General features: G+C 39.6%; 1 protein-coding gene across 1 annotated transcript; it reads right to left on the bottom strand.

Moving 5' to 3' along the window:
- Nucleotides 1-498: 498 nt before the first annotated feature.
- On the bottom strand, nucleotides 499-10,696 carry LOC146370297 (signal transducer and activator of transcription 1-like). The gene is made up of 24 exons (XM_084907779.1): nucleotides 10,582-10,696; nucleotides 9,633-9,760; nucleotides 9,306-9,450; nucleotides 9,118-9,213; nucleotides 8,624-8,701; nucleotides 8,453-8,531; nucleotides 7,811-7,899; nucleotides 6,811-6,962; nucleotides 6,541-6,705; nucleotides 6,356-6,448; nucleotides 5,474-5,533; nucleotides 5,308-5,337; nucleotides 5,132-5,219; nucleotides 4,980-5,021; nucleotides 4,596-4,679; nucleotides 4,376-4,477; nucleotides 4,150-4,285; nucleotides 3,456-3,511; nucleotides 3,293-3,369; nucleotides 3,032-3,171; nucleotides 2,681-2,851; nucleotides 2,410-2,467; nucleotides 2,242-2,314; nucleotides 499-825 (listed from the first exon to the last, which is right to left on the bottom strand). The coding sequence occupies exons 2-24, from the start codon at nucleotides 9,758-9,760 to the stop codon at nucleotides 676-678; spliced, it is 2,292 nt and encodes a 763-aa protein (XP_084763905.1). The 5' UTR covers nucleotides 10,582-10,696; the 3' UTR covers nucleotides 499-675.
- Between the last annotated feature and the right edge of the window lie 1,047 nt (nucleotides 10,697-11,743).

Below are 11,743 nucleotides of genomic sequence, written 5' to 3'. Positions count from 1 at the left end.
TGGATGTCATCACCTTAGTCTCCAGCAAAACTGTGAGGAACCAGGATACATCCTTTAACCCAAACATTAACCAAATATTGGAGTGCTTTAAAATTACTTGAAATACACTGAGCATTAAATATTTTCAAATAATTTTTGATATGATTTATTTATTTTTGTTGAATTTGATTCTTCACTTGTGACCTCTGTAAACAGGATTCTGGTGAGTTTATAATCTTAATCTGTAGTTTAGAATCTCAGTTAATAACTTAAAAGAGTGTGTATTATTTAATGACTTGTGAGTGACAAGTTGTCAGTGTCTTCAGTTTGCCAGTCAGGATTAGACAAACATCTGATGCAAATTTTGTTTTCAAAACAAGACCATGAGGCCATGCGGGTTTTCTCGGCCCTGGAATTCATCCATCCATCAGTTGACTTAACCACTTATTCAATTCAGTGTCAGAGGGGGGGGTCGTGATGCCAGAGCAGCCACAGAGCAACAGTCGGGGTGCACAGTCATCCAGTCACTTATTTTATTAAAACTAAATATAAAGCAAATATACAGCACAGTCAGAAAAACAGAATGCGAATACAAACTTTGAATTAAAATCTCATACACATTGATTGTTGCTATTTTTACAGTACAGCTTTTCTTTTCCAGCAAAGTGCAGCGTGTGATCAGCAATCCAGCAGATTTTAGCTGAAACTAAACTGATCGACAAAGAGGTTTTCAGGCGATGATGTCTGTAACGAAGCTAAAGTTGGGCAGATGTCCAGCTGAGATCCCCAGGACACGACTGGAGCAGGCGAGTCGACAATGAAAGAGAGGAGTTCACTTAAGCAGGCCTGCAGTGAAACACAGAAGGTTTAGTTTAAGTTAGCTGCAGCAGGAAAGGGTTAGGGTTTAAACCTGGAGATACTCAGAAGGTGATGCATGTTATGCATTCGATGTGTTGTGATTTACTCGCAACAGAGAGAGAACATTTAGGCTACGTTCACACTGCAGGCGAAAGCGCATCAAATCCGACTTTTCTGACCCTATGCGACCCATATCCGATCATGGTATGACAGTTTGAACAGCACAAATCCGATATTTTCAAATCCGACCTGGGTCACTTTCGTATGTGGTACTGAATCCGATACATATCTGTTTTAGAAAACAACTGCTGTTTGAAGTTTGTGACATGACTAGTCGCATTAAATCTGTCTCTTACATCACTGACACAAGACAGACACCAATTATCAGCGCCGGAGAAAACATCGCGAACGCTTCCTGGCCATCCAGTGTAGATGTCAGTGAAACTGTTGGGAAAACAACATTGGAGAAACGTGAACATTTTATTTGTACTGTATAATCTGCAGATTCTGACAGAAATCTGCAACTATCCTTTGAAGCACCGCTCCTCTCTAAAACAGCAATAAGGATCATTATTAGGCCATATGTAAATAACAAAATAACTTTATAACTTAAAGCAAAATTGGGAAACGTAAAGTCCAAAACAAGTCTTTATATTAAGGGCCATCAGTCAAACAGTACTGTTTGGTCTGGGTCTAAACAGAGCGCGTTGTGTGTGTGACGTCTTCTTTTGCGCATGTGGGCCGCTTTGAGGGCCGTGAACAATTCACACTAGAGCGTGTTTGCTGTCACATTTTATTTTTAGTGTGAACAACCAGACAAAAAAAATCTGATTTGATCAAAAAAATCAGAATTGAGCATTAAGACCTGCAGTGTGAACGTGGCCTGAGTCTCCTTTAAACACATTTTTTTCTCAAAAAAGAAATGGCTGTTTAAACACGGCACAAAACGGGCTCATTAAAGACAACCTGTAAGTTTTGAAATTATCACTGGTGGTACAGATAAAGTGTTGGTGAGGGAAAATTACTGTGTGATCGTTGGGATCTTCTGTTGATTTGGTGCAAATTTTTTATGTTTTAAGTTGTCTTTCCATATTAAGATCCAACTTCTGTGCTTCCGTTTTAGTGAGTAAACTGGCACTAACTAGGAAATATGTTGATGCCAATGGACGATAACACGGCACCGAAAACACTCTTTAAAGTTTAAATCCATTTTTTAAATGCAGCCTGTTCACTTCTGTCGTACGTCACTTTTAGTATTCATGTTTTCAACAGACTACAGCTAAATGGTAAATAAGCTGTTCTTGAACCAGATCTTAAAAAAAAAAAAAAAAAAAAATCCCAACAAATTAAGTCTATTTAAAAGGGCTGCGGGAAAATAAACCTAAAAATAAATAATAAACCTACACTTGTTTCCGGCTCATTGTCCATTTCCATCATGTGGGTCTCATTGGGTGGAGAAGGAGGTGGCGTAGGGTCGCTGTACAAAAAACACACAAACAAAAAAAGATTATAATAATGAATTAAAATTAAATTCAGGCACACTGCAGAAGCATTTTTGTTACTGTTACTTACTTTGATATAAAAGAAGGTATTCTGCGGTGATATCCATCCCCTGAAGGTTCTGATGTTTCTGTGTGGACAGACAGGATTGAGTTCATTACACAGAAAGTAAACTGGATCATCTCAACATTATTTGAAATGGTAAACACTTTATGACAGAGTTTATCTTTATCTTATGACAGAGTACAAGATAAAATTTATATTCACTGTTTTCTACAGGATTTTTATTTATTTATTTATTTTGTTGTAATTTTCATGGAGGAAGTGATGTGAGAGGTGATACCAGGGGATTTGTAGCGTCCGAAGGCGGTGTCTTTGGGGATGTCGGGGTAAAGATAGACCAGGGGATTTCTGCTTCGCTGGGATGCCAGACTGTAGCGGTAAATGATGTCTGGCAGAGGTAACACCGACAGCTCTTTCTTGGTGTACGGCTGGACCGCATGCACATGAGGCTCTACAAGGGGAGAAAACACATTTCAATACAAAGCAGGACAAACCACTGCAGTCAGCAAACACACAATTTAAGGTAAATATACTTTATAGTGAATACATAATTGTAACTATTCTATTTCTTCCAGCAGAGTTATTTAAATTGTCCTCAGTGGGCTCAGTGAAGACAGACTCAGAAACATACCACCGTTGGAGTGGTCGACCCAGCTGAAGGTGACGGCGCCGTCTTTGCTGCTCTCACTGAACCGGATCAGAAAAGTACCGGCCTGTTTTTCCTGCAGCAGGAGGCGTGTCCTCTCCCTGCTCACGAACCCCATGATGGATCTGAAAGTCGCACACAGGAAACGCCACACCCTTCTACATTAGCACATTTTCCTTATATGACTGTACTACAACTTTAAGAAATGTTGCTAAACTAAGTTTGGATGTCAGTGTGAAGTCGTACCCGTCACGCCAAAGATCCACCAAGTGTTTCTTGATTAAATCGAGGATGCCATCGATCCAGATCCAGGCATTTTCGTTCTGCCTCACAGGAAAACAAAGAGTCAAGCCCCTGTGTGCTCGCTGTCAGACTCAAGGAAACTACAGGAACATATCTTAAGACCCACCTTGGAGAAGCTGCTCCAGAACACCACACCGTCAGGATCATCTGCAGCAGCACCAACTGTTACATTTAAAAAACAAACAAAAAAAAAAAAACAACATTACCATAAAGTGTTTTATAGTATTTATAAATTTTAATATTAGATAGTATAGTACATGTGTAATCATTGCACTATTTGTTTGTTTGTTTTTACCTGTGCACATATTTTTTATTCTTCATGTGCACATTCAAATGTTTGCACATCAGGGCTAAGCTACTTTGTATTTTGTGCTAAGCCAACTACGTACTCTGCTTTATACTGCATGCTACAAGCTAACAATGTAGTTTCCATGCTAATCTATGCTAACAATCTGCTTTGCATGCTAATTGTATCATTTCAGTAAAAATAATAATGATTTCCAAAATGAGAAAAACTATTTTTGTACAGATTTTATATAAAAATATATATTTTTTAACATGCAAGTAAATATTTTTTTTTTTTTAAATTTGATCCTTAGTGATATTGTTTTTCAAAAACAAAAAATACACAGAAACTTCAGGCTCTTAAGACTACACACAATATGCAAGATATATCTTTATATAGACAGCTTAATAACTAAAATGAGCTCTAAAATTAACTCCCATCAACAACGCAAATGAAATATAAATGTCTTTTTAAAAAGTAATTGAAAAAATTGGCTTAGATTTTATTTACTTACCCATAATTTTGTCTCTTAGCATGAAGAGCTGCATTTCATCGAGCCCTCGTTTGCCAACGGTCAAAAACTGCCAGCTCAGCACCTGTGACAGCTGCTCCCAAGTGAGAGGAGGAGGATTCAGGAACAGCAACAGGTCCTGCAGGGAAAAGTCACAGAACCACAATGAAGTTTCCTGGCTTGTCTTAACAGATGTTACTAGTGTTTGTTGGCTGTGACAAAATTTTACCCAAGGTTCACTGGTGGACACCATGTTCCACCACATGATGGAGGCCCAGGCATTGGGGACTTGATTCGTGCTGGAGATGACGACCACGGGCAGGGAGCTGGCCTGGACCGACAGCAGAGGAGGAAACCAGTCAATAAAAGTACAAACCCTCCACCACAGCAACCATTTTTAAAGATCAGGACTAGAGAACGCCATCAAAGCTGAAGTTCATGCTGCTTACCTCGATGTTGCACCTTTGTCCTGCGTACTGAAACTCTGTCACAAACTTGATGATGTGCAGCTCTTCAGTGACTACCAGATGGTTCTAAGGGAAAAGAAAGAAAGTAACGGGAGTAAGGCAGCAGCTCACGTATCTAGCACTCAATTCATAATCAAAAACATGCCCTGAGAGGTATGTGGGATCAATAAAACTTTAAAATACACTTGAGTTTGATGCTTTGTTTACCTTCTTCCCATCCGTCATCTCACCTGTATTTACCTGTTTGCCCTCAAGATTTTCCATCAAGATTTATATAACTACATACTACTGAAACGTGTACAGTATAGTAATGCTCATAAATGCTCATGTGAAAAAAGACAATTTAAAATAAACTTCTTCTCTTACCGCAGATGAGCTTTTGCTTCTTGATTTTCTTTCCTTGAGCGACTGAAAAAATATAATTTTTTATAAGAAACTACAAGCTGTACTGTATAAAAGAACATATGAATGTATAATATTTAAACATAAAGCTTTGTTAACTTTGAGGATTTTCATACCATGTGCCCAAATTCTGCCATCAAGCCTCCATCTGTGTCCTCGTCCAACACCTTACAGTCGTCTCTGTTGAAATCAAAGAGACGGAACCTGCGACAAGTACAAAAAGCATCAGTACTCATTTATCACAGAAATATAAACTTTCATAAATGTATGTTTCAGATTTTAGTCTACCTACCCTTTCACTGTCTTGGCTTCTACAACATCCCTGGGGAGAAAAAAGACAAGAAAAGATTTGAGAAAACCAAAATTTAAAAAGGTTTTTTTAAAATAAAAGTTCAAAAAATAAATATTTCCATCTGAACTCTATGCCACTCTTTCAGACCAGCTTTTCTTTCCCTTACTTGTCAAATACAGGTTTGACTCTCAGCATGCATTTGAATTCAGGGATGTTTGCCAGGAACCTGAAAAGAGAAAAGACATTTCTTTATGTTTTTTAGTTTAGCACTGGTTATTTTGGCCCAGTAAACATGTAAAAAGATCTAAGTAAGTAAGCCTATAAACTGCTTTCAGTCAAAATGCCTCATCTCAAAACCTAGCTGCTAACTCCTGAGCTTGTTAAGAAACCGTTTGTCTGTTGCGTGCGAAAAGATGTTGGGAAAGTTACATCATGTGACGGAAGCTGCGGTGGAACAGTGGGACAATTTTTGCACCTACATGTCTACCTGACTTGGACATTTGAGCTTAATACAACAGATGTTACAACCTCACTGCTTTTGTTTTGTTTTGTTTTGTTTTGTTTTGTGTTTTGTTTTTTGTTTGTTTGCTTCTTGCTTTTGGTTGCTGCATTTTTGTATTTGTTGTTATAAAATGCAAAATCGAATAAATACTTGAATTATAAAAAAAAAAGAAACAGTTTGTCTGTATGAATAATTAGCAGGTAAAAGGAAAATATACCTAATGAGGTCCATCTGAGACCTCAGAGAGAAAACTGCAGTCAAAATAAGATGAACGTCAGTTTAATAAAGAAATGTTTTCGTTTTGGGGATCAGACCTGACCCTAAACTGTGTAAAGGCCACAGAAAATTGTGGGCAATATAAAGTTTTCACTGATTTTCAGATTTGACCTGGTTTTCCCTCCAACATTAAACTGCTAACAAACAGACAGACAAACAAAAGGAACTGATTACATATTCCCATTATATGGAAGCGCTGAGTGACATGAAGTCCCAGCTGACATTTGGGTTTCTCAGACATACATGTGTATAAAGTCAGTGCATGCTTACCTCACTGTGATACTGAACTGCACCCCGGTCTTCAGTATCAGAGGACGCGGTGGAAATTTCTGCATGACGGGCTGTTTCTCCACCACCAGAGCGCTGCAATGCCAGACCACAACAGAACGTGTCACTATTCATACTGTTGGTGCATCAGTGTGTGTGTCTATATATGTAAAAAAAGAGTGACTCACTTTGTGACTAGTTTTATTAACAAGGACAGCCCAAATTTCTCAGTTTCTGGGATTGAAGTAGGGAGGCAGAAGGCAGGGTCAGTGCTGCTGTATTTGCTGTTCTGGTCTTGAAGTTTCTTCAGCTGTTCGCAGACTCCTAGCAGCACTTCGGCGACAGTCGAAAACCTGCACACAGAATAAAACAGGCACAAGTGGTGAGTGTAAAAAGTCACAGAGGAAAAACAGATTCTCTTAGACATGCAAAGGTGAGCAGAACAAATGAGCTCTAACCACTTGTCCAGGTGGTCCAGACTGGTGTCAGCTTGACTTCCAATGCAGGCCAACTGCTGCCTGCGCTTCCACTCTGGCAGCTCCACATCAGTGAGAGTCGCCACGACCTTTTCTGTCTGCTTTAAAATGTTAACCAACTGATGCAGCACAATCTGCAAGACAAAAAAAGAAAAGATTCATATGTGCGCATAAGAGAGGGAAGAGGTTTCACCATCTGACCAGTGCAGACATGATCTCTCACAGCCCGCAATAAAATCTGAACACAGCAAAATAACAGTTAAGGAAAGGTTACCCACCGTAACCCAAGGTTCTATGAGTATAACTCTGAGAGCTGTCATCTATGTTGCTGTTGGCTGTATCAGCTTATATGACTTATTTGCATTTCAATGGCAACGTCTGAAAGGGGAAGACTGCTACGCAAAGTTGACTTAGTCCTACTGCCTATAGGTTGCTGGTTTGTTCAACCAATCAGTGCAAGGCATTTCCACCTATGTTTTTGCTCAAAAATATTTCCCCAGAAAAACAATGTTGCATTTAGTCATGATTTGGCAAGCTTCCAACATCAACATGACGCTGTGACAACATTGCTCCGTGGTCACAATGCAGCAGTAACGTTACAGTACAGTGTAAATGCGATGTCACATTTATGCTGTAAAAACATTTACAATTACGGTTTTGTAATGTTACTGCGACCTAGTTTTACATTTCATGCTAGGATTAGGTAATTATGTATTATGTAATTTGAAACATGAAGTAGGACAGACCAATAGCAGATAATAGATGTTTCTACTAAACTGCCCCAAGCAGTTTGTTTCTAGGTTTCTATGCAAACAATCATGAAAGAAATCTATGACATGAACATTTTCTATGAAGCTTTCATAATAATTGCACAAAATATCAAAATGAATGTGGTTTATCCATTTAGACTAGTTTACACCACTAATGCCAACATTTCATCAAACATTTACCATATTATTATTATTATTATTATTTACCATACCTCCTTTCCTTGTGTTATGAAGACTGCATGTTTCTGACATTCCTGATCAACAATATGTTGGGACTGGGCCATATCAGTGTGCTCCTCCACTGGAAAAGGAAGACAAGACACTTGTGTCAAAAACAACTGAGTGACAAACCAGAGCTGCCAGGTTTTAATCCTGCCAAGCAACTCCTGTGCTGACAAATGGGACTAAACTAGTGGCCACTTGAGGTTGACTCTGACAGTGAGTCCCCATAGACTCCCATATTAAAATGCCCAAATTTACACCACAACATCACCTTGTTTTCAGCCTGCTACAAAAAACAGTTTTAATCTTTGCAGATACTTCCCTCCTTCCCTACTTTGAGGGGCATGGCCAGTTTGATTGACAGGTGACAGAGGCATCGGTAGCTGTCAGATGTCTGCTGGGCTTCCGCTCAGCTAACTGGAGTCACTGCAGTGTTTGTGCCTTTTTAAGGATGGGCAAGGGCTGTGTTGAGTTACGGCCTCAGTTTTGATTAGTGAAATTTCTAGGATTTTATTACTAATCACACTGCTAAAATTAATGCTTTAATGTCGTCCACACTTCAAAAACCAGTAGGTAATGGCATGGCGACTATGTCCATCTTTTATATACAGCATGTGGTCGTGCTATCGTACCTTTATTTTGCCAGGCCATCAGAATATAGTCCAGTTTTTCATTCAGACCCTCCAGTGTCTTGATTTCCTTCTTGGTCTCCTACATTAGAGTAAAAGTGCATTGGTTTAAAAACCAAGAGGAAAACATTTATCTTTCTTGGAAGGCTGAAAATAAAATCCCAGTAATCTTACCAAAGTCTGTCGCTTCAGTTCATTGACTTTGTCGTCCAACTCTCTCCAGCTTTGTTGCATGCCTGGATTGTTGCAACTCTGACAAAAACAAGAAGGTTCTGTCACATGTTTTCAATTATTATCAAATATTTATTTATAATTATAATTTATATTTACTTTTCCTTTCCTCTGGTTGTGATCACAGTTTCGCTCTAACGTGTTGCCATATTTGCTTTGCTATGACTCACAATGCTAAGTTTTCTGTTAGCATGAGCAATTTTTACAGTTCCACCTACTCACTGGTCCGGGAAAATGTATTTCTGCCGTTAATTGTAACTCTCTCTATAAGCAACCCAGGCACATGTTTACAGTTAGTGTGCATCAAAGTTATGATTCTACTAAAATCTTTTCATATCTACTTTTGGTTAACTGCAGTGACCTTGGAACAGACCTGTCTGTGTAAATATGACTTAGGAATGAAACCAGGCTCTTCATTAGAACAGCATTTAACTGACCTGAGGCTGAGAGACCGAAGCCAGAATTTGCTTTTCCTCCTTCAGGCATTCAGACAGAATTAGGGCCAATTTCAGCGGCTCACCCTGGAAATGCCCCTAAGGAGCAGAAAGAACCACGCAAATCATTACTGGAAGTGTATTTTCAAATAATTAAATTTTTTCTGCACAGAGCATCATATCTGTTCTACCAGCAGGTAGTCCTTCATCCTGGAAAAATCTGGCCCCTGCAGAATATTGTTCTCCTGAACAGAACGATACCACTGCTCTTCTAGAAACACCAGGAGAGCCTGGAAACAGGTTCTGGCTCTGTGCTCGTCCACAGCTGCCGAATCCCTAATGCAGAGAAACAGAAGATTTAACTGCAGGACTGCATCTGTTTGCATGTGCTGAAAAACAATTTACTATTTCACAATCTTACTTACATCATATACTGTACAACTTACTATATTAAGTTAAAGCTCTTTAATCTTAGACCATAACTATTTTCCCTGCTCCTGCATCCAGCCCCGTCTTACCAGTCCTGGTTCTCGATCCAGGTGCTCAGATAGTGGCGAATCTCTTTGGGAAATCTTCTCTCGTACAGCTGGCAGACCCGGCTCTGGAGTGCAGAGTCCAACTTCAGAAGGGCCTGCCACTGAGCCATCTGCAGTCACAAAGACACAAACCTCTTTTTACGTGTTCAGGGCCTCTGATTGGTCCACAGATGTGATAGAAGTCTTTACCGTTATTTTCCTCCATTTTATTAACAGAAATATATCTTACGCTAGAGTAATTTAAGATAAAGTTTTATATAGATTAAAAATCTGTTTTTACGTGTGGCCTGGCCAAGAGGGCAGCCATGACTATAACCATATATAATCATACAAATATGACTGACGCGCACTGAAAATGTGTACCGCCAATCGTCAGATCACATGCTGTAACAAGTGAATAACAAGTGCAGTTTCAAAAGTGATCACACTGACAGTTTTCTTAGTCCTTAAAAGCTGACTTAAACTCCCATGCAGTTATATTTATCTTATATATCAGCCAAAGGGAATGTCTGTGGACACAGAGAACGTGGAAATCTCAAAATAATTCGAATAAACACAGCACCAAAGTGAGGTGTGAGTAATTATGAGCTGACTAGTTTTATGTGTTTATGTAATGCAAAGCGCGTGTGGTGGCGTATTGATGTCGCCAGCTATCGGTAAATAATGTAACTGAGCTCACTGGAAAGTTTTACCCCGCTCTTTAATATAATCGGAGGGGATTTCCAAGAAATGCAACAACACCGCAGCAACTTCAAGAACCGAGGATTTTCATTTATTTACATTTGCCTTTTTAACAGCTTTTATCAGACAATTACTTACTTTTAAAAATCAGGATCGCGCACATTTTGGAGGAAAAGTGGACCATAAGCTGCGCACAAGGCTGTCCGCAATAGAACTAAAGTTGTTTCTTTGCGCAGAAATCATGACTTACCTTGGTGGGTGCCTCTTTGTCGGACAGGTGAAAGCAGGACAAAAATCACAAGCGACCTCCAGCCTTCTGATCTGGCTGTTAATTCTTGCCTTAAGAACGAGGACGCGAACTTCCGTTGCACACGCCCACTCACACTCACCACGTGATTATCCAGAAATCGTCCTGCTGGGTGCGTAAAGCTGGAGGCCGCACAGCTCGACATCCGGCAAGTCACAAAGTAAAGAAAAATAACAACAGCCAGATGTTGAAACCCTGAAAACAGCTGTTTTCTGTGCAGGATTCAGCTCAGTTTGGTGGGCTGTTGCACATCAGCGCTCATGAACCCGTTTTTATCCGTTTTTTTCCACAATACTTTTTCTTTCTGCACATTTCTATTGCACTGTTGTGTCTGCACGGTCTTGTGTCTGTATCGGTCTGTACTGTCTGGTGTATTTGTTTTGGATATTTGCACCTTCTTTTCCCCACACTGCTAAATCCCTGTAATCTCTTCCCAACAACCTTTTTCCTATTTAGAAACAAAATTACCCTCTACAACAGCGGTCTCCAACCTTTTTTGCGCCACGGACCGGTTTATGCCCGACAATATTTTCATGGACCGGCCTTTAAGGTGTCGCGGATAAATACAACAAAATAAAACTAGTACCGGTACCGAAAAAAATCAAATTTATTCATAACACACGTGAAAAGACCAAGGAAAACCGAGTAAACGATAAAAACGATAACAAAATAACGCTGAAAACCGATAAAAACCCTGAAAACTATACATTTCACACCTGAGCCTCAACTCTCGCGGCCCGGTACCAAACGACTCACGGACCGGTACCGGTCCGAGGCCCGGGGGTTGGGGACCGCTGCTCTACAACATGGGTCTCACACTGGCAGCCCGGGTGCCACTATATTGACGTGAAGAAATATAATGCAGTTTGGCTCTTGAAGTTACTTTTTTTGTTAGGGAAGATTTGTTTGTTGAGTGCAATGCTAAAATAAGTTATTTAAAAAGCAAAAAATGAGTTAATATGAAGGCAATATGACAGAATTATTTGTAAGGAAAACTATTTTCACTAGCAGTCAAAAACTATGTCTGCATTTCTATTGAGTTAAATACAAAAGAAATTACAGCAGAAGTGCTGCCAGCTGTCTGGCCAGAAAGAGAGTTCCAATG

This window comes from Perissodus microlepis, chromosome 16 (assembly GCF_051167445.1).
Source record: "Perissodus microlepis isolate ML-2025 ecotype Zambia chromosome 16, ASM5116744v1, whole genome shotgun sequence".
NCBI classification, from domain to species: domain Eukaryota; kingdom Metazoa; phylum Chordata; class Actinopteri; order Cichliformes; family Cichlidae; genus Perissodus; species Perissodus microlepis.
The sequence above is the reverse complement of the archived record's forward strand: the minus strand, read 5'-3'. Positions and strand labels throughout refer to the sequence as shown.

Coding starts and splice junctions, on each gene's coding strand:
- LOC146370297 (XM_084907779.1), bottom strand. CDS start 9,760: ATGGCTCAGTGGCAGGCCCTTCTGAAGTTGGACTCTGCACTCCAGAGC. Junction 2,852..3,031: donor GGTCGACCACTCCAACGGTG/GTATGTTTCTGA, acceptor CTCCCCTTGTAG/AGCCTCATGTGCATGCGGTC. Junction 2,468..2,680: donor CGGACGCTACAAATCCCCTG/GTATCACCTCTC, acceptor CTGTCCACACAG/AAACATCAGAACCTTCAGGG.